The sequence below is a fragment of the Paroedura picta genome, chromosome 8 (genome assembly GCF_049243985.1).
Source record: "Paroedura picta isolate Pp20150507F chromosome 8, Ppicta_v3.0, whole genome shotgun sequence".
Taxonomy (NCBI): domain Eukaryota; kingdom Metazoa; phylum Chordata; class Lepidosauria; order Squamata; family Gekkonidae; genus Paroedura; species Paroedura picta.
Genome location: NC_135376.1, coordinates 84,789,246 through 84,814,778, shown reverse-complemented (window position 1 = coordinate 84,814,778; position 25,533 = coordinate 84,789,246). Strand labels below are relative to the sequence as shown.

The window sequence follows — 25,533 nt, the reverse complement described above, 5'->3', positions numbered from 1 at the left end:
ATCGCAACGAATATGTGTTCATTCATTGTCTCAGAACGACCTTTTTTGCTGTCGTAGGAGCTGGTGCTTAATCGTTTTCATGCTCTTCAAGTAAACCCCCCCCCCCATGGGTGCGATTTGTGGCTGAAATTACGGGCGGCGTCGAACAGGGGGCTGTATTGTGCTCGGAAACTTTAAAAACAATTGCAGAAGGGAGCTTTGCTTTACTGTTAAGCACTTCTGTGGAGGGACTTCAGCTAGAGAAGCCTCGCTCGTTCGTTGATTTCGCTGGTCTAAGGAAAAAATAATGGCGATCGCATCTCCAGAAGCTCGGGGGCGAGAGTGAGGAAGGGACATTCTTTCTACCGCTATTTTGAGAACGCACATGTGTTTCGCTGATCTGTTGCAGCCTGTGCTCAGAAGTGTAGCGGTTTTTTCAGGGGGAATCCACTTTTCTGGATTTCCCCCTAAGCGCTATAAAATTCCAATTGTTGCTGGAGTTCAGCGGGAGTTTTGCGGTTTGTTTACGACGTAATGCGGAACGTTGAATTAATAGCGTTTACGAAAGGTAAGACTTGGGCTTTTAAGTCATGCGGAATGGCCCTAGCTGTTCTGCTGCTGACCAGCCTGGCTGTCCTCTGAAGCTGTCTTCCTGAAGGTATGAAGAAGGTTCATGTCTTCAGATACACATAGAAACTGAAGAAGGGTTTACAGGGAATCTGGCTATTTCACCAGTGTCATTCCCTTTGGAAAGGAGATGGGTGCTTATAAATAATTGGCTCTTCAGATAGTGAAAATGCTGCATGATTTGATTATAAAACCATAATTATGTGCCCATTCAGAAATTTTCCACTGGGAAGAAATTAACCTTTCAGATAAAATTGGAAAGAGGTCAAACCTAACAGTTATGTTTGCAGCCCTTTATAAATTATGATTATTTTGACTCCATTTTTTCCATCTCTCTAAAGCCATCTTCTTTGGGTAGGTGTTTCAGCTGACACCCTGTTTGTTTGTCTGTCCAAAGGCGAATAGTGACTTTTTTCAAGCAAACTGATTGTTGCTCTGTTGTATATTTTTGGTTGTCAATGCAAATCTCTCTCCGGGGAGATTCGCCTGTCCCCTTTTGTTGTCATCTTCCACCAGCGGGTGTTTGTCTCATTTTGGAAGTCCCTCAATGATACCTCCTTCCTGACCATTATTTTAATGGCCATTTTTATGTCTTTCTGCATATTTTAATTCTGGTTTTAATTTGCTTTAACGATGTGTGTTTGGGGGAGGTTTAATTTTAACCATTGTGAAATGTGATCTTGTCATGTATGCTTTAAAATGTTGGCCATCTTGGAGGACCTTGTGAGGTTAGAAGTATGGAATATACATTTTGTAAATAAATGAATAATCATTTATCTGTTATATATCACATTGTTAAACACAACTTCTGAACATCCCTGGCCATGAAAACCCTATGAACTTGCCCTAAGTTAGCGGTGACTTGATGGCACTTTCAACTACTGTAGCATATGACTGACACAATATCTAGGTTGGTGATGCATGGATGAATGTTGACTTTATATATAATGGAAGTGTGGCTGGGAGCTCGCTTGTGGTCTGCTTTTTGTAGACCTAGGTCCATGTCCGGATGTCATTCCCATTGCATGCAATCAAATCTTTGCATGAATGAACTACACAAGTGTTTGCATTGCTTCAAAGTAGTTCATGTGGCTTCTATGAAGCTACCAAACGTATCATAGCATACTGGTAGCAAATAGTTGAAGGTTGATCTTACACTAGGGAGATGTGGCTGAAATTGGGGATGGATCCCAGTGTACCCACTGGGATTTCCCATCCTTCTTTTTTGAGCGATTTTGGTGTACCTTCCGTATTTGTTGATTTGAAATTGGGGATGAGCATAAACTGGGAAAACGCAGTATGGTTCATTATCCATGTTGTGTCCAGTCTGCAAACCATGGATGTCATGAACTTTTAGCTGCCAACCAGTTTGCGAGGTTAATGGTTCAGTAGAGTGGTCCCTGGTATGCTAGGGGCACCACACTCACAGGGGATCTGTGGCTGACTCTCCTCTACCTGGCCTCCAAGTTTGTTGAAGATTAGATTTACGGGGGCTGAGTTACAACTTCCCGAAAAGGCACTTTCCTAGTGAACCTTCTTTGGGGGTACATAACTTTGATCCGTAAATCTAGTCATCACCAAACTTGGATGACAGATACAGGCGAGTCAACCACAGATCCTCTGATGTCTCTAGTTTGCATAAAATAAATTCTGTACACTCCTGAACCTGCATCTGTCAAAATGATCTGGTCTGAACCTGTGCCTATGAAAATGATCTGGTCATTTTAATAAGCAAAGGTTCAGGAACTCCAGGAGTGTAAGGAATGAATCCTGTGCAAGCTGGAGACACCAAACTTATAGGGGACCTCCCCCAGATACTCCTTTACATAGCCTCCAAATTCTGACCCCCTTTGTTACTTTGAAGTTGGGTAAACATTTGGATTGAGCAGAGACTGTCTGAGAATGTAATCATTCATGAACTGGCACAACTCACAACGAACAGCTGGAAAATTCATGGAAAGTTTGTTCTGGTTGACCTGCCTCAATTTTACTTTGCGAACCATGAACTGGCCAAAATCCATTACTAACGTTAGATTTTGAGCTGGTTCGTGCCCATCTCTAGTTGAAATCCTCATTCAGCCATGAAGTTTTCTGACTGGCCTTAGGCAAGCCATTTCTCTCTACCTAGCTTACCTTTCAGCAATTCTGTGAGGATAAAATGAAAAGGCTCGTGTTCATCGAGTTCAGATGACAGAGCTTGATGCATTTCCAGCCATAAGATTAATAAGAGCAAAGCATGAAAAATTCCCAGCATGTTAGTTTTCGCTGGACGCAAATGTACTATAGAAACACATAAGAATAGATTTGAGGATTCTGGGAAATTCAGGTGAGTAAATGACCTGGTCATTTAGGCTTTGTTTCTGATATTTATAATGTGAAGGAAGGAAAAGAACAGAAGTACTTAAACTGAGAACACATACTTTCAGTGTTTGTTTGCTGTTGTCTTTAAGTGATTCGTGTTTTAGGAGCTCAAGTGCAGGAAGAATGTAGCCTTGAGAGATTTTGAGAATGGTACATAGAGAGGAGGTTACAAGTGATGCTCTAGGAATTTTTGCTAATCTCTATGCTAAGGACCATAGAAGCTTGGTGGAATTCCTAGAGCATTGGTTTGAAGGCCATTTTCCCTCCTGTTCCCCTATTTCAGGAAGCAGAAGGATTGGGGAGGGGGGGTTGCTTACCACGTGAGGACAAATGGCTAAAGGAAAGCAGCAAGGAAATTTCTATTTGGAATGCAACGCTGATACTGGAATGGAGCAAGTTTGGCTCCCTGAGGGTTTTTGGTGTTCATGTGCAGGTTAAAAATCTTTTCTTTTTTAGTCAAGCAAACCTGTGAAACATTGCATTAAGCTAAGGAAGCAAGCTCTTTCAACCTGCTTAATCATTATTGGCAGAGACCCATGAATCAATGAGTCAAATATTTTTACACTCTTTTAGCTGAATTTAGAGTTCCACCATACTGCCAGCCAGACGGGGCTGGAGACGGAGTTCTTGTCACAGCAATGTCAGCATAAATGGGGGGGGGGGGGAGGGGAAGCAGGGAGGGAGGATTTGTTTACTGCTTGGGCCAAGATTTCCAGTAAGATTTCGTCTAAATTTGGTATTGCCATAGAGGACACATGTGATTGCCTTTCATTACTGCTGGCAGGTCCATCATTAGCCCGTGAGTTGATGCCACCTCCTGCCATCATGTTCTGCTTGGCTGGGATGCTTGTCAAATATTTTTGGGGTGGCAGCAGGAGGCGCTAGGAGGGAATCCACACCTCCCTTTACCACCCCAAAAAGGCTCACCAGAGCCTATACAGGCTTCGGTGGGTGTTTTTGGGGCGTTGGTGCGAGACTCTGTGCCTTGCCCCACTGCCCCAAAAAGGCTCATCAAAGCCTCTGCATGCCTTGGTGGGCATTTTCAGGATGGTGCTGGAAAGTGTGGAAGAAGTTGGAGGGGATGTGGGCAGGGGTGGGACAGGCCACCTGATTGGACATTCATTGCACAGGTGGTCAGTCAGGCACACAATGAGTTTAACTCTTCCCACCACCTCTTACTGGTTTTATTTATGGTACAGCTATCACCTAATAAATGTTTGCCAAATTTTAAAATATATATTAAAATTAATTAACTCTCACCTATTTGGGAAATCCTTCCCGGGCCTCAAGAAACCCCAGGGTTTCACATTTTTATTCTCTCAATGAAGTTACTAGAGTGAAAGCAGGGGTGTTTTCTGTAATTTGTCTGCACAGTCCAATGTCCCCCTTGGATCATCCAGATTTTTGTGTGTGAAGTGCCTTCGAACTGCGGCCAATTTCTGGTGACCAAAGCAAAGGGGTTTATTTTTAATTTATATTTTGAGGTCTATGCTGCCCCACACTGAATGGTCTCAGGGGTGGTTTACATTAGTGAATAAAAAAGATGCAACATTAAAATTTTAAAATACATTAAAACCAATACATATCCTAACTCCAGCTCCCCTACAAACCTGGCCACTAAGATGTCCAATTACTGGCCACGCACAGAGTGGAGGCTGATGGGGCTGGGGGCCACATTGGTTGGTAGTGGTAATCCCTGGTCTCAACCAAATGCCTTGTGGAAGAGTACTGTCTTACAAGCCCTCCAGAATTAAGAAAGCTCCATGAGGGCTCGTACTCCCATTGGCAACTCTTTCCACCACATTGGAGTCATGGCCAAAAAGGCCCTGGCTCTGGTTGAGACTAAGCACACCAGTCGGTTGGAGTTGGCTGAATGGAGAGCCCTTTGGGGGATGTATTCGAAGAGGTACATAGGTCCCAGACCACATAAGGCCTTAAAGTTTAAAAAAACAACATCTTAAACCTGATCTGGAACTCAATCGTTAATTAGTGCAGCGATTTCAAGGCAAGTGAGAAACAGAAGACTTCCTCTCCAGATTCTTCCTTGATGGTGTCCCATCCAAGTACCAAGTCTGTTTAGCTTCTGAGATCTGAGAAACTCTAGCCAGCCTGGTCCATCCAGTGCAGAGCAATAAAATGGGTACATATGGGAGTGCTATCAAGCAGCAGTTGACCTTTGGTGCTCCCAGCAAGGGGCATTTGAAGCCACTGAGAAGTGGAAGTGGTTTGCCATTGCCTTCCTCTGCACATCCTCCTTTGGTGGTCTCCCATCCAAGTTCCAACCCCACTTAGTTTCCAAGATCTTTACCAGGGATGGCCAAACGGTGGCTCTCCAGATGTCCATGGACAACAATGACCATGAGCCCCTGCCAGTATGGTGCCAGCAGGGGGTCTTGGTAATTGTAGTCCATGGACATCAGGAGAGCCACAGTTTGGCCACCCTTATCTAAACCATGCCGCTTTTCCTCCCTGAGCACCCGGATAGGAGCTAATAATTTATGCCAGGGGTAGTCAAACTGTGGCCCTCCAGATGTCCATGGACTACAATTCCCAGGCGAATGCTGGCAGGGGCTCCTGGGAATTGTAGTCCGTGGACATCTGGAGGGCCGCAGTTTGACTACCCCTGATTTATGCTGTAATCTAGATCCAGAAATGTCTTAAGGGTTATGGTGAAGAGGGCTTATCAACCTTTTTAGAAGACAAAACCCACATATAAAATCAGAGTCCAGTAGCACCTTTAAGACCAACAAAGATTTATTCAAGGCGTGAGCTTTCGAGTGCAAGACAATAAACTGGCCATAAACTGGCCATCATGACAGTGGGAATATATAAGCAAAAGTTAATCCTGTTACATTAGTAAACTGTGTCACAGCATCCACACACAGCCACATGATAACTCCCTGCCAAACCAGCCAATCAAACCCATTTGTAGTTCACAAAGACATATCGGAAATAAAACTGTCAAAGCCAGTGATCCACGGCTCACACCCTACTATTTACTGCCAGCCCCATCTGTCTCCATACCAGTGTCAAACTTTCTTACATATAGTATAGTTGCATATAATTTCCTCCCCTATTTTATACATTGGTGCCATATTTTCCAGTTTCATGCTAAAATGGATATTGAGGCTTTTTTCTTTGGAAAATTCTGTCACATTTTGGAATTTTTAGTGGATTCAACACCCCCCATCCCCACACTGCTATTCTTGTTGGTAGTACTTTCATAGGGAGAACAGAAATGGTCTTGATTTACAGCCTACTGCACCAGTGTTGGAGTTTAATTAGAATTAATTATGGCAACAGCCAGATTAATGGTTCATAATTAAAATAAAAGACGAAGAGGGAAGAGGAAACATTGAGCAAAAGCATTTGCCTCCCCCCTCCAAATTCATGTGTCTTTACAAAAAAAGCATCCCCTTAACTTGCAACCCCATCAATTTCAAATTTGTCTTTACTAATTTAAGCTGCAGTCTTGTTTATATTTACTTGAGAGCAAGCCCTTTTAATAAGGCAGGATCTGCTTGTAGAGACATGCATAAGGGACCAAACCTGTTGAATACTATGGCACTCCGAATAATTATGGCACTCTGGGATAACTATTGTTGTACCCAGCATGAGAGAGTTGCCAGAAAGTCTTGTGAGAGGCAGCATATCAAAATCAGAATGTTTGTGGCTAAAGTAATTAAGCCGGTCTTTTTTGCTGACTCCTGAAGAAAGCCAACAACTAAGGTCACCATAGCTAAGGTGAGATCTTGTCCCAACCAGGGTTAGAGGAACAGCAGATTATAAATGTTACAAGTTGCTGCAGAAATCCTGCAGTCTGCAAAAAGGAGATTGCATAAAGCACGGAGTGTCCCCAGCCATATTGAGGTCATATACTTGCATGGATCCCCGAATACTCTAAACAAAAAAAAAAGGTCCCCTTCACTACCTCTGCTTTATAGTATATTAGATAGATAGACAATCTTGCCATTCCTTTTGCTACCAAAAGTAACCTGTTGCTGGTTCTTCTTGAAACACCCCCCTCTCTGCCCCACATGGGCTCTGTGCCCCTTCGTTTTGCATGCATTGGGTTATAAATAGAACGATCTGGGTAGCCTTCACTTGGCCCACTCTGTTGTCCTCTTATGCGAGTTATTTTTTTGAGCTAAAAATAGAACCTCACTAGTAGATCTGCATTGCTGAGTTTCTGAAAGTTCACATCGAACCCATGCTGTAATCGAGCGATTGGCATTAGGAAAGAATACGACTGGCATTGCCCTTGCAGTCTTCCGGGTTTAAAATGCGTAACCCTACAAATTCAGGTACTCCAATTTCTTCTCAACAATTTTTGTGGCAACACCTTTGTGGCCTCGCCAACAAGAAAAAAAAGTTCAAAGGCCCTTGTAGAACAGTGTAAGCCTAAATGGATCTGCACCCTTTCAAAGTCTATTTAAACAACTGGCTCAGAAAGGAGTAAAAATGGCTTAGGACAGCACTGTTAAGTACTCGTGGAAATGCTTGGACAGAGAGAATAAATAATTAAGGAACCTGGTAGAAAAAGAGTCCTGGGTTAATGGTTTGGTCATTCCCTGGGTAGATATAACTATTTAAGACACGTATCTGAAACTGTATACAATATTTACTTTAAAGAAACTTATGGCCACTTTGCGCCCTGTGCAGTGGCAAGACTTAAGTAGCTACCAAGCGTGCCCTCAACAGGGAATCACAGGGGCGTAGTTTCCCAACTGGGTTCCTTGAATAGGGCACATGTTTGAAATGCCTTGTAGGCCTAAGGATATTTGAAGTGTAATCAGGACCGATTTATCCATGTAGCATGTGCTACACAGATAAACTGGTCCTGAGTCCATGTGCTACAGGTCCCACACTGTGACCCCCCCCCCAATGGATCAGGGAGGTCAGCTCTCTCCTCCCCCTTTCCCCCTTTAAGGACACTTGGAATGATGCCCCTTTCTGCCCCCAGTCCGGCTGCTCCCACTGCAATTGTACTCTGCTAGGACCTGCCAATCCTTAAACCAGCTCTGATGCTACCAGCCCCATAAATCCTTAAACCACTCTTGAGCATACTACTAAAAATGTCAAGTGTGAATCGTTGCCCCCACCCCCTTTGGACCGAATCATATCCTGAGCCTGATGCTTCCTTTTAATTATTTCTCCCCCAGCCAGCCAGCAGAGAGCTCTTGCTTTTCCAGCATCACCTTAAAACAAGAAGACTTCTTGTAGGGAGTGTCTTGGGCAATTTTTAAAGAAAACCATTGAAAAGCAAGAAGAAAACAAAGCAGGCTTTCCCGCTGCCTCTTTGACAGCATTTATAAAACCTCTTAGTTGAGTCCTGTATACTAACTCACGGGTGTGAGCTTGTAGTTATAGACTCACACGGGGCACAGCTTGTATGTCAGAGACAGCTGGGAACCCCCTAGGCCTAATTCCTGCATTTGGGCAAATGTCAACAGTGTTCCATATTTCAAATATGAAAAAGATAGCCCCACTCACAAAGATCCCCCTCCCACATGTAGTTTTAAAATCCCATCTTTCCACTTCTGGTGTTCAGCTAAGACAGAGTTTCAAGCCGATGGAATGTTCCTGTAAAGTATCCTGGTGTGAAAACTTCCTTGCGGTACATTTTTGTGTACCAAAGATTCTTGGCCTCCTTTCATTTAATAAACATGAATGGAAGTGCAGGGAGGAGAAACTCTTGGGAGCAAATAGGCATCGATGAAATTGGTCCGTGCTTCTAAAGACCTGTGTGGTTTCTACAGATGGAGGGGATGGTGTGAAGACAGAAGGAAGGAATGAGGGTGGAAATGGCCCAGTCTGAGGCTTCCTGGAGCCCTGGGCAAACTATCATTTTGGTGCAAGAGAAAAAGGCTGGCCATAGAGCTATCCTAGGGCTGCCAGAGTTTCAAGAGGGCAAAGAGAAGCCTGGTCTGTAGGTGGGAGGTGATGGCCCCTGGACACCAGCCGGCTAGAAGGTGGCAGGGCAGGAGCCACAACACGGCCCTCCCAGTGAAAAAACTTGGCCCTGTTTACTCAGGCAATAGTTGGGTTGGACGCCCAGCCAACACAGAGCTACCTCGGCAGGCCCGTGGCCACAATGGTGCAAAAAGGGGCTGGGGCCCATCACTCACTGAGCTTGCCCCTCCAATCAGCAATCAGAGAATTGGTGTGCAATCTGTCCCAAGTCTTGCTAGTATAAACTCTGTGTGGAAAAGGAAGGGGTTGTGGCAAAAAGGTGTGAATCCTGTCATAAATCTGCCAGATGTGGATTCTTTATGCAATTGACTAGAACAGAATTAGCAGTGAGCAGGACTGAAGTAGAGCAGGGAAAATAAAGATGGCTGATCACCTATGTGCTCATAGGTGAGGCTGAGAGAGCTCTGAGAGAACTATGATTGACCTAAGGTCAGCAGGCTAGCTGCATGGGGAAGCATGGGGGATCAAACCCGGTTCTCCAGATTAGAGGCCACAGGTCTTAAGCACTACACCATGCTGGCTCCCTCTGCTGCAGCAGGCAGGACTCCCAGTGACACAGGGCCAGGGCCAGAGAACTTGCCCCTCCCTCATTCCCTACCTAACTTGCTCCACCTGGGAAGAGGCAGAGACCCTTTTGGGCAGGCACCTCCCCCGCCCATTCTTTTATAAGCAGCCAGCAAAAAGGCAAAGAAGGAGCTTCCTGGTGTATCTCCAAATTGCCACTCAGTGGAAGAGCAGCAGAGGTTGGGCCACCCCTAGCAAAGCCCTGTCATGGCACAGTCTCAATAGTAGGTTGGCATAGTAGTCACGCCTCCTCCCACCCCCTCCGTTGTGATTCCACCAGCCCCTACTGGGCATGCAGCTGCAGACAGCAGCAGCAGCGGACCAGCACCGCAAGAATGGTGGAAAGGGGGAGGAGCAGATCAGTACAGGAATTTTTGGGTGCATCTCAAAGCGGTGCTCTAGATCAGGGGTAGTCAACCTGTGGTCCTCCAGATGTCCATGGACTACAATTCCTATGAGCCCCTGCCAACGTTTTCTGGCAGGGGCTCACGGGAATTGTAGTCCATGAACATCTGGAGGACCACAGGTTGACTACCCCTGCTCTAGATGATTGTTGAGATTTATCTCTTGGACACTCGGACTTTTGGTTCAAAGGGGTTGGTTTCCCATAGAACAGTGACTGTAGGATCCAGTTTTATTGGCCCTTCTCATTCCGCTGCTAATAAGTCCCAGGTTCAATCCATCCCCATCCCCAAGTAAACTGGTAGCTGGGATGGGAAAGATCTCTGCTTGGGACCCTGGAGAGCCACTGCTGTTCCTATTAAAAAAAACCAAGTTAGATGGTGCAGTGAACTTGACCGTATGCAAGTCTGCTTCATGCTCCCCTACTCTTTGTAATGCTTCTTGTCATGGGGGCAGGCTTCTGAAATGGGTGGTGGTGCATTTCTTTAATGGGTCTGCTTTAGACATCTAAGCGTTGTCAGCCCCTCTATAGCAGCCCTTTTCAACCTTTTGACAGTGGAATAACCCCTTGAGATTTTCTTTAGGCTTCGAGTAATTCGAGAAGTGATATCAGCTGGCCATGCCTCCATACCATGGCCCCAGAAGTCACATGTTTACAGTGTGCATGGCATCACTCATAAAATAAATTGCCTGTTAAATAAGAGGTTAGTTTAATTTTTGTGGGTGTAGTACCTTGCCTGAGCAAAATGGAAGGTTTCAACTCAACTGTCATAAAGTCCACCATGCAAAGCAGCAATTCTCAGGAAAAATGATCTGTGTGATTTGGAGATCACTTGTAACTTGGAGAGATCTCTGGGCACCACCAGGAAGTTGGCAATCCTAGCTAGACCTGAGAATATATTTTCCCAGGGCTGGGCATGGCTGCTAGGCAAAGGGAAACCTGGGAAGGAAGGAATACTTGTCTAGGCCTTGCACTGGATCCAGGTGTAGTAGCTCTCTGCTAGGGATGCCAGCCTCCAGGTGAGTAGAACAGAAAGGGTGAACCAGTTCCAAACAAAACACCAATGAGAACCAAGGGCAGGTTGTGGGTGAAGACGGAAAGATCCAAAGCAGTGAAATCCAAAAAGTGCATTGTTTATTCAAAGCAAGAACGAGCCAAAATGGGGTTCTGGACTTACAACTTCCGTTTTCCGTTAACTTCCTCAGTGGCTCGTTCCTTATGAAATGGCAGATTGTCAATTTCAGTAGTGTTTGTATTCAATCAAGGTTATTCTTTTTCTTGTAATATACCTAGAGCCATGGTTCATCTGGTAAAGGAGGCTACTTGTGTGTCCTGAAGTATGACATGGGTCACAGCTTGAATCCCTTTGCTTACAGCGGCCTTCTTCCAGTCATTTTCTACCAGCAGGGCTCTGAGAAGAAATTCGGGAGAGGAGAATCGGAAGAGCCAATGGGGGGAGTGCAGCAGATTCAGCTCCTCCCTCCCATCCTTTTCCATTGTGTGTGAATTCAGCCAGGCCACCAGAGATCAGGCAGATGAGCAAAAAGCCACTCTGTCCTCATGACTCCTCCCATGAGTTTGTTAATTTAAAATTAACGGGAGTAACCCTGGTTGGGAATGACTTCTCTATACGAATAGCACATTCACCACTGTGCATAACAAGTTGGACCCCATGAGCTTCTCCTCTTGCTTAAAAAAAGGTGATGGTGGAGGAAAGAAGGGTCCCCTTTGGCCATCCCAAAAGGCATGGGAATCGGGATCTATGGAATGGGGGCTCTGGACAATGAGGAATTCGGTACAACAGCAGAAAAACTGGCTGGATTCAACCCTATAACCACAGGCATTTGGATCTGCGATAGGGACCCCATGACCTTTGGGGGGATAAAAGGAGAGGCCGCCATTGATAGGGGAATCTGCCCTGTCCAGTATGCAAGTGGAACTCCCCCTTCCCTGGGCTTTGGACCTTTCCCATCAGCTACAGAGAGCAAACTCATGTCACCTCAAGTTAATGGCCCCACACTCTTATGTGGTTGCTTCCTTCCACCAGAGCTATTGCAACTGTGTTTTGTGGCTCCTTTAGGAGCGCAGCGGTCTAGAGAGGGTGTCATGGTGTCGCCATCCACGTCTTCTTCTGCTGCCTCTTTTTCACCGTTCACATGAGACCCGTACATATCTGGCCGAAGCATTTTGCTGAGTAGGTCAGCAGCATGGAGAAACTCGATCCAGGATCCCTCCATGGGCTTTGGAGATACGCACCCAAGGCATGTCACACTTTCTCTGTGAACCCTACATTGGAGAAAGGGGGGGGGGTGCGGGAGGAGGGGAAATCGTTCTGCAAACCTTCAGTTGCAGCCATGACTGTCTATTGGGTTGGAGCCCTTAAGAGACCAGAATGCCTGTAAATCTCTGTTTTTTTTATGGAAATATTTTGTGCTTTCACCTGATAAATAATTAACGGAGGTAATAAATTTTAATGGTAACACAGGCGGCTAAGAAATGATCCTGGAGGACCCAAACTAGGGAGAGATGTAAACATTAATCTTGCAAGGGCTCTCTAATGCAAATACACATTCTCCCCTCCCCTTTATATTAATTAAAAATAATAATAATAATTTGGTTCAGTCGGTCTGAGAATCAGTCACCTGATTTCTTCTCATCCCCCCCCCCCCAAGCCTTGTGGAGAGCCTTCCTAATCTGCTGTGCGCTCCCTCGTACATTCAACACATGGGCTGGCATTGTGCGCTCTCGGGAATTGGAGCAATTTACGCTCAGTTTCTCCGGCTCGCAAGGAGAGCAGCAAATCATCTGCCGGTGAAAGCTTCTGAGACCTGTCAGCAATCTGCAGCTGGTTTCTATGCTCATCAAGACCATTTAGAGACCGGGGAGGCACTGTGGATGGAACATGCTACGAAACCTTGCCAAGATCTTACCCCAGGGGTAGCAATCAGTTCCAAACAAAAGGGGTGGGGTAGGGTGGGGGAAAGCGCTGATCCTTCCTAGGAATGGTATGCTTATCTGAAATCCCAGCTCTTTAGAAACCGAGACGGAAAGAAGGGGGGGGGGGAAACGACAGAGTAAGGGTGTGTGAGCAGCCTCTATCCAGGAGGAGACCAGGGGCTGTGTTTAAACAGCGCTTATTCTGTTACTTGTCTGAGAAACGTCAGCAGATGGACTTTGGTTTCAATGCTGTGATATTTCCAGTGGCTCTCGATGTTGGAATACAGGCAGTGAATCTACAGATCATATATTTTGGTGCCCTGAGACAATGAGCGAGGAACCGAAAGAGAAGAACACCAAGCCAGCTCACAGGAAAAAGAAGGGCAAAAAGGTAAAGTCCCACCAAGGGGGTCTTCTTTATTTTTTAAAAAAGCTTAGGATGTTTTCAGGTTTTGTTGTTGTTGTGGGTTTCCCCCCTTAAGCAGCGAAGAAGATGCTAGAACGAAGATGCTTTTGTTTGCGTTGGGAGCTGATGGGTGTGTTCCCTGCTGGCCAGAGAATGTTGTAATGCCATCGCTTTCTGGGATTCAGAGGTCTGAGCTTTTGGATGTGAAAATGCCCCTGGTAATGTTGCACACTGTAGCTGTGCGTACTGTCACAAGCTGTGGGTCCACACCCAGTAAGTAAACATACAACCCAGTGAAAGCTTTAAAAAAGATCCCTGCCCGTGAAGAGCATGTGCTTGCTGGTGGATGCTAGGGACACATTAAGTTTTGAAGAAACTCGTGTATCTCTCTGTGTTTCCCCCCAAAAGGGCATTGCTGGTTAGTGGAGTGGGTTTTTAAATAGTCTATCGCTAAGTGAACAGAGATGAAATTTGGCTTCTGAGCTGAATACTAGTTTCGGAATGTGTTGTTTTTTTATTATAACACACAGGTGGTTTTTGGATGAATTTGCCACAGATTTGTTGTGGTGGTGCAAGACAGATATTTGAAAATTGGTCTCCCCCCCCCCCCATCAGCTTCCTATAATAACGATATCAAGTGCTTAAGAATCGGGGTTGGTGGTGGTGGTGGTTTAATCCGCCTGTGTTGGCTACAGTCCTCAGACAGCCAGTTCATAGTACTGAAGGTAGATGTGATTACTTGGAACTGGCTTTGACTAAACAGAGCCACAAGGTTGGTATTTTTCAGTGTGTATGCATCTTATTTGGATCCCAGACACCCTTACCTGGAGGGGACCCTACCTGTGAGCAGGTATTCTTGTTCTTGCTGCTTAGCAACCAGATTCTAGGCAGGCTTACTTGAAAACAACATTCTGCCCCCCCCCTCCAAAACTTCAGCAGGAGTTACTTCCTGGTAAATATTGTTTTACATGGCAATCCTATGTAAAGTTAACCCATACTAAGCCCACAGAAATAAATGAGTTTTGCCTAGGGTAACTCTACATAGGATTGCATTGTCCATATTTTAGGCTGAAAACTAAAGGCTAGATGGTTTAAAAATGTATTAAGCCCAAGTGCTCTGGTTTAACTGATCCACAGGTTGGGCTGTCCATATAATTGTCAAGGACAGAAGAATCTGCAAATATTTGCAAGGCCATTAACGATTTCTTAAAAGGCTGTCAAGCTCATCCCTTTCTCAATAAACAGTTTTGTAATCCCTCTTTCCAAATATATTTTGGATTTGGTGGAGGGAAAAGCCCTGGGGAGCATTTCCAGTAGCAAAGCTACATTGTCTGTAGCTTGCAAAATGCTTCTCGAAACACAATGTAGGCGATAGCAATTCCTCTGCCATAGGCTTGGTTTTTGGAGAGACAAATGTTTCTAATAAATGCATAAGACTGGGCTGTGTAATAAAAATTTTGATTTTGCTGTATTTGACAACCGCCCTGATGTTGCAATGCAAGAGTAGTTAAAAGCAATAGTAAGTGTGTATGTTTAGACCTGCCCTGTACCCCATTCAAGGCTTAAATAACTAAGGTTGCAATCCAGTGACTGCTTGGGAGTAAATCCCACTGAACACAGTGGGACTGATTTTCAGGTGAAGATGCCATATGGCCTTTGGGGTTGGTTTTAGCCCTATTCAACCTAAGTTGAGAACCCAGTGCTAAAATGTAGCATCTTGGAAATCCAGGTACTGGTTGTTACATTCACACATCCTGCTCAAGGTTTGCGTTGTGTGGAGAGAAAACTGCTCCACAGGGGACAGCGGCCGTTAACCGGTATTGGCTGGTTGTGGTTGATCAAAGGTAGTAGCAACAGGAAATTTAGATATTTGGAAATGCATTGCTCAGTGGTGCTGTAGCCATATGAGGTTCCACCCCCATCTCTATGTCTTTCCACTGCCTCTCTGTGATGTTTGTGTGTGTATGTGTTGGAAAGAGCTCATTACGGCGCCCTGGATCAATACCACTTGATAAGTCACATAAAATGCATCTTGGTGGCATCTCCCCAGCTCTGGAGCATCCTCTCTCAACCTCTTGAGAAAGCTTCCACCATCATCTAACCTTCTGAATATGGTTGTGATTTGTTTTTGCGTGGGTGTTAGGTCTTTGCATTCGTTCATCTTTCAGGGTGTTTTGAAGGTGATGCAAAGGGGGCCTGGGGTGAAAAAAACAAATCGGATAGGTAGCCATGACCATATGACTGCCTGTGGAAGACGGGCTTTTCTGTTCTTACGTGGACAGCAGACCTCCATTTTATTGTGTTTTGCTTTCTTGTCTCATTTTGTTACATGATGGAGTCTTAGGCCTATTCATACTAAGCTTTTGGATTGTTATCGGAAGAAATGCTACTGAGCTGCCTTAATCTCTTAGCGTAAAGCCAGCCATTAGCCTTGGTATCATACAAGTAATTTCCCTTCACACCATAAATCTTTTAATCACCGATTGTTGACTCTGCTGGTTGTTGGGTTTTTCTTTGTGGGAGGGGAGGTTGAGTCTTGGGGAAGAAGTTGGAAGATGTGGGTTGATGGCTGACAGCTTGAAGCACTTATTTTAATTAACCGAAAGGAACTCTCCAAGAAGATTTTGGAACGCAGTGGCATCTTTGGAGACAAAATTAATGAGCATAGTTCATACCATCCGGCACCCTAGGTCTGCTCAAATTCCAGATGCTCCCTTAATTGCCCAGTTGGTTTGCTGATAATTTGGTCAGAGCTCTGTCTGCTTTGGGAATTCGACAGGAACCCGGAACGACTGATGACAACCTTTTCCACTGGCTTGTTTACAATATGGAGATATGATACACACGTGATATATTCGGTATACCCTGTGCGCTTCCTAATCTTATGCCTGAATCCCAAGTAAGTGAATGCATGAAGTAGCTGGTTGAAATCCGCTCTGTTTCTCAGCAGCTGACTACCTAGTTTTAGATTTTCGGATGGGAGAGTGGGAAAGTGGGGGAGGGTGCTGCTGAATTACTGGACCACCCAGATTGGGCCATCAAGATGAAGGCCCAGCGGATTGATGATACGTAGGGTTATTGATGATATGAAGGGTTGGCTACAGCAAGATCCAAACAATGGCTGAGTCCAAAATTCAAACAAGGGTACAAAGTCCTAGTAAGGAATTTACCCAATCCAGGGCTGGAGCTGTGAGTTGGTCAGGTAAGATAAAATCCAGTCTTGTCAGAACCAGAAGAAGGAACTAGTCTGTGAGATGTGAAGGATGCAAATCTTATTCGGACAGAACTCTGGCTTCCGGAACGAAAGAGAAGGGTAAAAGTTGACAAGACAGATAAACGGAGATGGCTTGTAAGGCCACTGGAATATTGTGCTACCCGAAGAATTCTGAAATGACATCATAATGGGTAGCGTTGATCAAAGGATTCTTGTGGATGGAAGGAGAGTGATTTTCGCCTACATCATTGCTGTGGACTTAACGTCCTCCCCATGCTGTTCCTGGGTGTCCCTTGCCCCTAAGGTTGTCAGGGCTCCCCTGGGCACTGGAGAGGGGTGAGGGTTACCAGATTCCAGTTGGGAAACTTTTGGAGATTTGGGGATGGAAGTGGAAGAGGATAGAGACTTCACTGGGGAACGATGCCATTGAGTCCTCCCTCCGAAGCAGCCATTTTCTCCAGAGCAGCTGATCTCTGCAGTCTGGAGATGAGCTTCAATTCTGGGGGATCTCTAGGTCCTGCCTTGAGGCTGCCATCCTTACTCGCTCCCCATATTTTGAGGAGGGGGGATTTTGGACTGCAGCTTTTTTTGGGGGGGGGGGAGTAAGAAAGTCACAGCCAGCAAACAGAAATCCATCTGTCAACAGAAATCGCCTGTGCTTTCCAAGCTAATTCTTGTCACTTACAGAGCTTTATTCAGTGGACTTCAGGTAAATTTTCTTGGAAGATCCATTACAAAAATGTTGTAACATATCACCATCCTTACCTTCGTATTGTCGATGAGACAATGTTGTTTGCCGAAATTTCGTTCTGAGCAGATTGAAAAGGGTGCTTTCCTGAGCTGCGTGTATTTCAGTTTTGTACGGCTCAAACCAGACATTATGACATCTAAGAAGCGGGGAACCCAGACCCAACATGCGTTGCCTTCAGTCGCAGAAGAGACAAGGAGTACGGCCTTCTGAGGAGGCCCTGGGACCACAGCATTCTGTGGGAGACCCGTTCTCCTCTCCTGGACTGTTTATCTGAGCCATTTAAAGCTGCTTGTGTACCAAATACCCAATAGTGCAAGCTTTGTTTTTTGGGTTTTTTGCACTGCTTAATTATTTATCCCCCTGCTTTTCATAGTGTTCAAAGTGGGTTAAAAACCTACTTTGCTAGGAAGTGAGGCAAAACACAGTCAAGGCAGATGGCGCAAGACCAGGTGGAAGAACCAGAAATCCACACCAGCCTATCCACAGAGCAGCCTCAAGAAGCCACTTTCTGGCTCCCTCCGAGCTATTCTGAAAGCAGTTAATGAGCCAGGCTCCCAAAAACTTAGATATGGTTGTCTCTGCCCTCTAGATTACCTCAGAGCACGAGCAGCTCTTAGGCAAGTGAAACCTTTCCTAAGTATCTTATCAAAATGGTAAAAAGAAAAACTTGAATTCAGTTTTGGGAAACACTGAAATCTCTTTTAAAATTTAATTTATTTTGAACTTTAATCTAAAATACTAATCCAGGTGTTTTGCTGAGCAACAAGTTCAGTACCTAGAAGAAAATGTTGATCCGAGGTGTGGGTACAGGTAATCATGAGGCAAAATCTGCTTCTGGAACGTGCATCTGAACTCTACCCCTCCATCAAAAAACCAACAAACTTAAAATGGGGGGGGGGGGAAAGATGTTAGCTTAGCTTCTTAGCTTCCAGTCCCTCCATTTAGATATCACAACTGAACTGAGGTGCAGGAGAGTCACAAAGCTAGCTGATCATGCTTCCACATTCTGTCCCTCTTTCCTTTACCCTTGGAATGCGGCCTGAGATTTCCTGGTTTGGGGAGTCTTCTGTTTGTCATGACATTCTGAACATGGGTGCCTAGACAAATCAGAGTGTGTTTCTGGCCACAAACTGAGATGGTGAACTAGGAGTACATCATGGTTTAGAATGCATTGTTGTGGAAAAGAAGGAAACTGCTGTTTCTCCAGGTGCCCTCATCAGGATATCACACCCAATTTGGAGTGTGATTGAAAAATCATTGTACCAGATGTGTAGGGAAGGGGAGCAAAATATGTGAACATGATAGCAATCCAGGTGTGGGCTTGTTACAAACAAGCCTTTGTCTGACATCTTAATGTAATCTGTAGGTGGGAATTTTTAAGCATTCCTTCATGCATTCCTCCCTTCTTACTATACAGGGCAGTCTTCGTAATTCTGGGGCCCTGGGCAAAAATCCAGCAAGCAGCCACGGAATCTCTGCCACCACTGCTGTGCCCCCACGTCGTGCCTACTGCTCACCACCGGGGTCCAAGCTAGGGTGGCCCTTTCCCCAGATAAGGTGAGCCGGAGCCACTGCTGCCCCCTGTTGCCCATTGGTTAAGACTGCACCCTGCCTACAGTTTGGAAGTTATACATTCCAAGAACCAATCAAAGAATTTTTGTCTTTTTCAAGCTTGATGCTGCAGTTCTTGAGTATGTTAAAGGTAAAGGTATCCCCTGTGCAAGCACCGAGTCATGTCTGACCCTTGGGGTGTCACCCTCCATGGCAGATTCAATACAGGGTGGTTTGCCATTACCTTTTCCAGTCATTACCGTTTACCCCCCAGCAAGATGGGTACTCATTTTACTGACCTCGGAAGGATGGAAGGCTGAGTCAACCTTGAGCCGGCTGCTGGGATTGAACTCCCAGCCTCATGGGCAGAGCTTCAGACAGCATTTCTGCCGTTTACCACTCTGCGCCATAAGAGGCTCTTTACACCTTTGTAAATGGGCATATGCTGTAGGATTTGCTTGCGGTCCCTATGCCTGCCCTGCTCCTATGCGCTGATGTATAGGAAATGATGCTACATGCCCACATTCAGTCCAGTGCCCATATACTGGAAATACACAACTTTAGCACTTTCAAATGGATCATGGCTGAATAGTGCAGTTACTAGTCTCCAAGGTGGGTCTTGATGCTCTCCAAGAATTGCCACGGATCTCAAGACAAGAGAGATCAGCTCTCCAGGAGAAAATACAGCTCTGGAGGGCGGCATCATATCTCCATTGAGCTCCTTCCTCTCCCTGGGGACTGCCTCCATATCTCCATGAGTTCCACTAGTGATTAGGAATCACATATGCTCAGCCCACAGATTCTGGACTGAATGTACGCATGCCACATTCACAGAGAACATTCATGCATGGTGGTTAGGGATGCCTAGGGAGAGTATGTGACCTCTCTCTTTCTCTTCCTTCCCGTCCCCACCCAGTTGACACATTCACATTTATAAATGTGTCTTTTGGTGCTGATGTACCACTGGCTTTGGTGAGGCTCTCTTGGGATAATTAGTTTGAAAGCAGCTGGCCACACATACACTTTAAGTAAATGTTCCACTTGAAAAGGTGAGTGCCCTTTTCATCATCTTAATAATGCCAGTAGTGAGGGTTTTGTTGTTCAGTTTTTAAAACTTGGCATTTATAAAATGCTAAGTTTTTGTCTGGTTTTAGGGTGGTTTTTTTTTTTTTTTGGCCTGAAATCCTGCTGAGCCATTCTTCCTTGCAGATGAAAATAATCAAACACACAGACTTGTACCAGAGGGCCTTGTCTCATTGGGCTGAATGGAATCCTCATCTTTTTTTGTTGCAAATAACAGATACAGATGTTAGACTCAAATCTGAAAGCTGCAAAATGAGTGATGGGCTTTCTGGTTAGCAGTCTGTGTGGATGTGCAAAATGAATTCTCATTTTTCTCTCCCCCCTCTCTTTGTGAAATAAGCATAATGTAAAGAAATACATATTCAAGATGGGGGTCTGAGAAGCAGTTTGCTTCAATGAACTCTACCACCTTGGTATAGTATCTTTTGTAGAATACTATTGGAGTAGCTAGAGTTCGATTTTTCTTAAGGCTTGATTGTAGTGTTGCAATTTTTAATAAAAGAGGCAGCGTTTGAGAGCACTCTGGTTTTCGAATTTAATTCCTTGGCAACAAGAAACCTGGGCTAAATCTGCACAGAGCTTTTATTCCAATCCCACGTTGATTCAATACCTGCCGTCTTCACTGAATGTGATTTCCATTTTGATTTGGGGTGATTTAAATTTTCCCTCTGCAACAAGCATGTTTGATCTGGAGTGACCCTACCTTTCTCCCGCAATATCCTGGAGTGGATATAACTCTCGATATTTGAAAAAATCAGCATGAGTAAGCATGCAGCTGTCTGCTTTCCCTGAAATAACTTGCTGCTGAGCCTCCAATGCTGTAGAAATGCCCTGGCTGGCCACGGTGTCAGTTCCTGGTTCCCAGGTTGCAAGGTTTCCCTTAAAGGGGAAGCCCTAACTTCTTTCAGCAGAAGAGAAGCCCTATCTTCTCTCGGCAGAGATTTGCCTCTTGGATTTATTCACCTCTGCTATCTCTAATCCTCTCCCTCCCCCATTCAAGAAAAGAAAGAGCCTCCTGCTGGGCCATTCCGTTGAAAACTGGCAATGCAAATTTGGAATTTGCAGTTATCCAAGATTTAGAACCAAGAGGGAAGAGTGAAAAGTACGTGGCAGAGGAGGAAACATTGAGCGGGACGCGTAGGTTGGCTGAACGGGCGAAGACAACAAATGGGCATTTGAGGATTTTTCAAGGTAGGCACTGGTGCCCGGGAAGAGGCTTAGATGGTAGAGAATGCGTAAGGGAGGCATTAAATGGGCAGCCATTAGAGTCAATTGTAGTGAGGGGATTTTGCCAAGAAACACATCTAAGGGTGGCACACTGGAATTAGATGACAAGAGATACTGGCAGAGGTTTAATTGCAGGCCCTACAAGAAGCAGCTGCACCTTTCAGAAACACGATCCCTTTGTGGCCAAGCATAAAAAACCATTTGAACCAGTGGCAAAAAGAACTTCAAGAGGCTGAAGAAGCAGCAACTTACATATTAAAGGCCGACGCCATGACTCTTTGGCTGTTTGTATGGTGGAGAGACTGAATGATCTGATTGGCAGAAGGAGGCAGGATAGTCTAGGTGCCATTTCAGTCTTCCACTCAGCTCGGCTTGTTGTGCAGGTAGATCAAGTGTCTCAACTCTGCCAGGCAGTGCCCTTCCTGTGGGCTCACCCCAAAGGGCATTTACAATGCAGGCCACTGTTTTGGGATATTGATGTGTGGTTCAGTATCTCACATGTGGTTTGCAAATTCAGAGGCAAAAAAATGCCCGCAGCATTGCGGTGATGCTTGCAAGATTCCCTAGACCTGACCTCATCAGCCAAATTTGTGTGAGGCCAAATTGTGGAGTCACTCACTGGCTACCAAGCCACTAATTGTCAAGCTGTGTAGGAAACATGGGAGGGAAGGCAGTATGGGGTAGCCTGGTCTTGTTGGATCTCGGAAGAAGAGCTGTTTTTTTTGAAACCCTCTTTTTTCTATCCGAAGGAGTCTCAAAGCAGCATATAAGCTAAGGTGACCAGATAGTACCACTTTTGGAGGGACATCTGGGGGTACCTGGCAAATTGTACTTATGTTGAAATTTTAAAAAATATATATGACAATACTATTTTTGCATTCTATGCGTTCTATGAAACTTTTTGTTGCTCCATATAGACCAAATTTTTAATTAAGAACCCCCCCCCCCGGTCAATGGTGTCCCGCTTTACCAATGTTAAAATCTGGTCATGTTAATATAAGTGCCTTCCCTTCCTCTCCTCACAACAGTCACCTGTAAGGTAGGTGAGGCTGAGAGAGCTCTACAAGAACTGGGACTGGCCCAAGGTGACCCAGCAGGCTGCATGTGGGAGAGGAGTGGGGAATCAAACCTGGTTCTCCAGATTAGAGACTGCCGCTCTTAACCACGACACCAAGCTGGTTCTCACCAAGGGGGACCACCAAGGAAGACTCTGCAGAGGAAAGCAGTGATCAGCAAACTCAGCTTCTCAATAGCATTAACATTCCCTTGCTGGGGTTACCATAAGTCAGCTGCAATTTGATGGCTCTAGACAGAGAGAGAGAGGGAGGGAGAGAGAGAGGGAGAGAAAGACTGTTTTCAAACATAAGTTTAGGTATTTTTGGCTAGATATGTCTTTGCTGATGTCTTTGGATCAGAACCTTGATATATTTAATGCTATGTGGCCCAATTCAAACTTATTTAGGGCTGCCAACCTTCATATGGGGCCTGGAAGTGCAGGGGCCGTAGCATGTGCTATATGTGCCATATGGATAAACCAGCCCTGTATTGACCCCAGCTCATAGGTACAAGGGAACTAAAATTGAACTGAGGAAACTCCCTGAAAACCCCAAAATGTATACAGACTGGAACAATAGGAGATTCCTGCCAGTGCACACCTTTGGTTAGTTTCATTTAAACCAATTGGATCTGGCAGATGGAATCTAGCTGCATGCTGGCCAATTACAATTGCAGGATTATGATCCTGCCTCGGACCTTGGCAGGTCTACATACACAACAGTGACCAAACATGCTTGAAAGATGTTGAACATATTAGTCACCTCTTTTTTTTTACTTCTTTTAATGCAACTTACTCATGACCGATGCTGGAATCACGGGAACGCTTTCTGGGGAGTGAGAGCTATTAACCGAAACCAGAAACTCTGAGCAAGTTTGCTTAGGATGGTTCCCTGATCGGATCAGTGACTTCAAGCGTTGTCATCAAATTCTCCTTTTGACTCCTTTTCCTAAAAGAACCCTGATACATGGTTGGCAGTTCTCCTTAGTTGAACAAGAGTTTGCAGGACACAGATTTGAACAATCATTTATTTCCAATTTTGTAATTCTTAAGAAGATGAAAAGCACAACATGGAAAAAAAGGACAATATGGAAAAGTGTGAACCCATCAAAGGTAAAAACAACTTTTATAAACACAAACCAATTGGCATCACTTAAATTCAACGCAGCCGTCAGCACAACCGTGTTTGCACTTTTGTGGTATTTTATTACTGTGAAGCGTCTCGATCCCGCTTGCATGGAGGGGAGGCATAACAATCAAAGAAAGAAAGAAAGAAAGAAAGAAAGAAAGAAAGAAAGAAAGAAAGAAAGAAAGAAAGAAAGAAAGAAAGAAAACACCTTAAAATCATATTTAATACCCTACTGGATGAGTTGAACTGAGTCTCTTCCAAATTTACTTATTAAAACTTTAGGAAACCATTTAAAGTTAACGTTTTCTCAGTTGCCTCGGCCCACTGAGCAAAAAATCCCAGAGCCTCATTGTGGCAGTTCCCAGAAACAGAAGTAAAATGCTTGTGCCATCATCATTGTCAATAAAATTAGAATTCTGGTTGCTCTGCGGTTGAAAACTGCCACTTAGCAAAATGGCCAGTAATATATTCTGCCAGACGTTCTAACGAGGCTTCTTTACATAATCCAGAGCTGGTGGTGACTCTTGTGTACAGGCACTTATTAGTTGATGAGAGAGCATAAAAGTGTCAAAACAAACCACTCGGGAAGTGGCCTAATGCTGATCTATTACTATCAGAACAAGCCATGTCAGCTGTGGCCCTTGTATATACGGTTGTCGACCTCCAGGGCCCATTATGCACACGTTGGATAATGCACTTTCAAGTGCTTTTGCAGCTGGATTTTCCTGTGTGGAACAGGAAAATCTACTTCTAAAGTGCATTGAAAGTGGACTATCCAATGAGTGCGGAAGAGCTCTCCCTATAACAGTTGATCTCCAGATGACCAAGATCAGATCCCCCGATGAAAACCAGCTGCTTTGGAGGGTGGGCTCCATGGCGTTCTATTCTGCTTGACGTCCTTCCCCCCCAGACCCCACCCTTCCCAGACCCCACCCTGAAATTATCCAGGTATTTCCCAACCCAGGGCCAGCAGTGCTACCTTTACAAATCATATGTAGCATTGCGATATCAGCTCTGTCAGCAAAGGTTACATCTAGTTTCGATATGGTCTTGGGCCACACATAAATTGCTGACCTCGGTTGACTGCCTTTTCTGAATTCAATAAAGTGGCAATACCGGGTGGCCATCCAAGATGCTTGTGTGTGTGTGTTTATGCTGTTTGCACACTGCATACCTTTGAATTCTGAAAATACTACATGGGTGCTTTATTCTAAAGATTTGATACTTAGCTCTTTTCATAGATTTTTATGGGTCTCTTTTGCAACACTCTTTAAAGCACTTAGGGCCATTTTAAAAATTAGAGAACAATCTGTACTTTGTTCCCAAAAGGACTTTAACAAGCTGAGATGCCTAATCTTGTCCAGAGAATGGGATATTTGGGACTGGGAAGCTTTGGCCAAGATGTGGAATCTGGAAATTGCTTGGCTCTCAGGTAGCCTCACAAGTTTCAGGACAGAGTTAGTGGTGTGTCCCCAACTGGGAGCCTCTGTACATAACGGTTGACTATTCAAACAGTATACTGTTGAAAAACCCCTGAAACATTCTTCAGATTTCAAGAAACCCCAGAAGTGGGGCGATCGTGCAGCATATAGTTGGGAAGCAGAGCTGTGGACACGCACACCTGGGGCCCCTCCCTACCCCATCCAGGCCTATCACTGGATGTATATTGTCATATCACCTGATCAATGTTTAACACATTTTTAAAAATATGCTAAATTAACACCCACCTTATTGGGAAACCCTTCCAGGGCTGTCAAGAAACTCCAAGGTTTCACGATATCCAGGTTGAGAAAGCCTGGCGTAAGCTTTTGAGAGTCTGTGCTCCCTTCACAGCTGACAAAGGCAACAGTTCCATCAGACAAAGGGAGCTCTGACCCTCAAAAGCTCCTCCCTCAAAAAACTTGTTAGTCTCCAAAGGGCCCCTTTGGATCTAAGTATTCCACCAACACAGCTACTCCCCTAAACTATCTCCACTGCCTCAAGAATCCCTAAATCAAAGCAAAAAGAATGCATCAAAAAGCGTTCATATGTGGTTATTTGGCCCTTTTGGCATGCAGCAATAGGAAGTGCTGAGCCAAGAGTATTTTGCCTTTCAGTATTTTGCTTCAGCCTGGATTTTGCTAGCAGCCAGTTGAGTTCAAGAGTTCCGCCCAGCGTTTCTTTGCAGTTACAGTAAAGTGTTGGATATCATTAAGAGGCACCATTCCTAGGTCTCTTTAGAGTTGAACTAGAATGTGTACAGTGAGGATCAGTTTGTCTGCTGAACAGCTGGGA

The 25,533-nt window shown here is 44.9% G+C and overlaps 1 protein-coding gene across 3 annotated transcripts in view; it reads left to right on the top strand.

Annotated features, from left to right (window-relative positions):
* Nucleotides 1–25,533, top strand: part of ANK3 (ankyrin 3) — a 493,966-nt gene that overhangs the window by 53,543 nt on the left and 414,890 nt on the right. Inside the window, exon 1 of one of the 3 annotated variants that reach the window (XM_077350676.1) lies at nucleotides 12,929–13,235. The exons of 1 other annotated variant lie outside the window; for it this stretch is intronic. In XM_077350676.1, coding sequence (XP_077206791.1) covers nucleotides 13,173–13,235 — 63 coding nt within the window. In that variant the 5' untranslated portion in view covers nucleotides 12,929–13,172. Of the gene's footprint in view, nucleotides 1–12,928; nucleotides 13,236–25,533 lie in introns of those variants that run through there. One more of the 3 variants, XM_077350705.1, reaches the window with a different exon arrangement.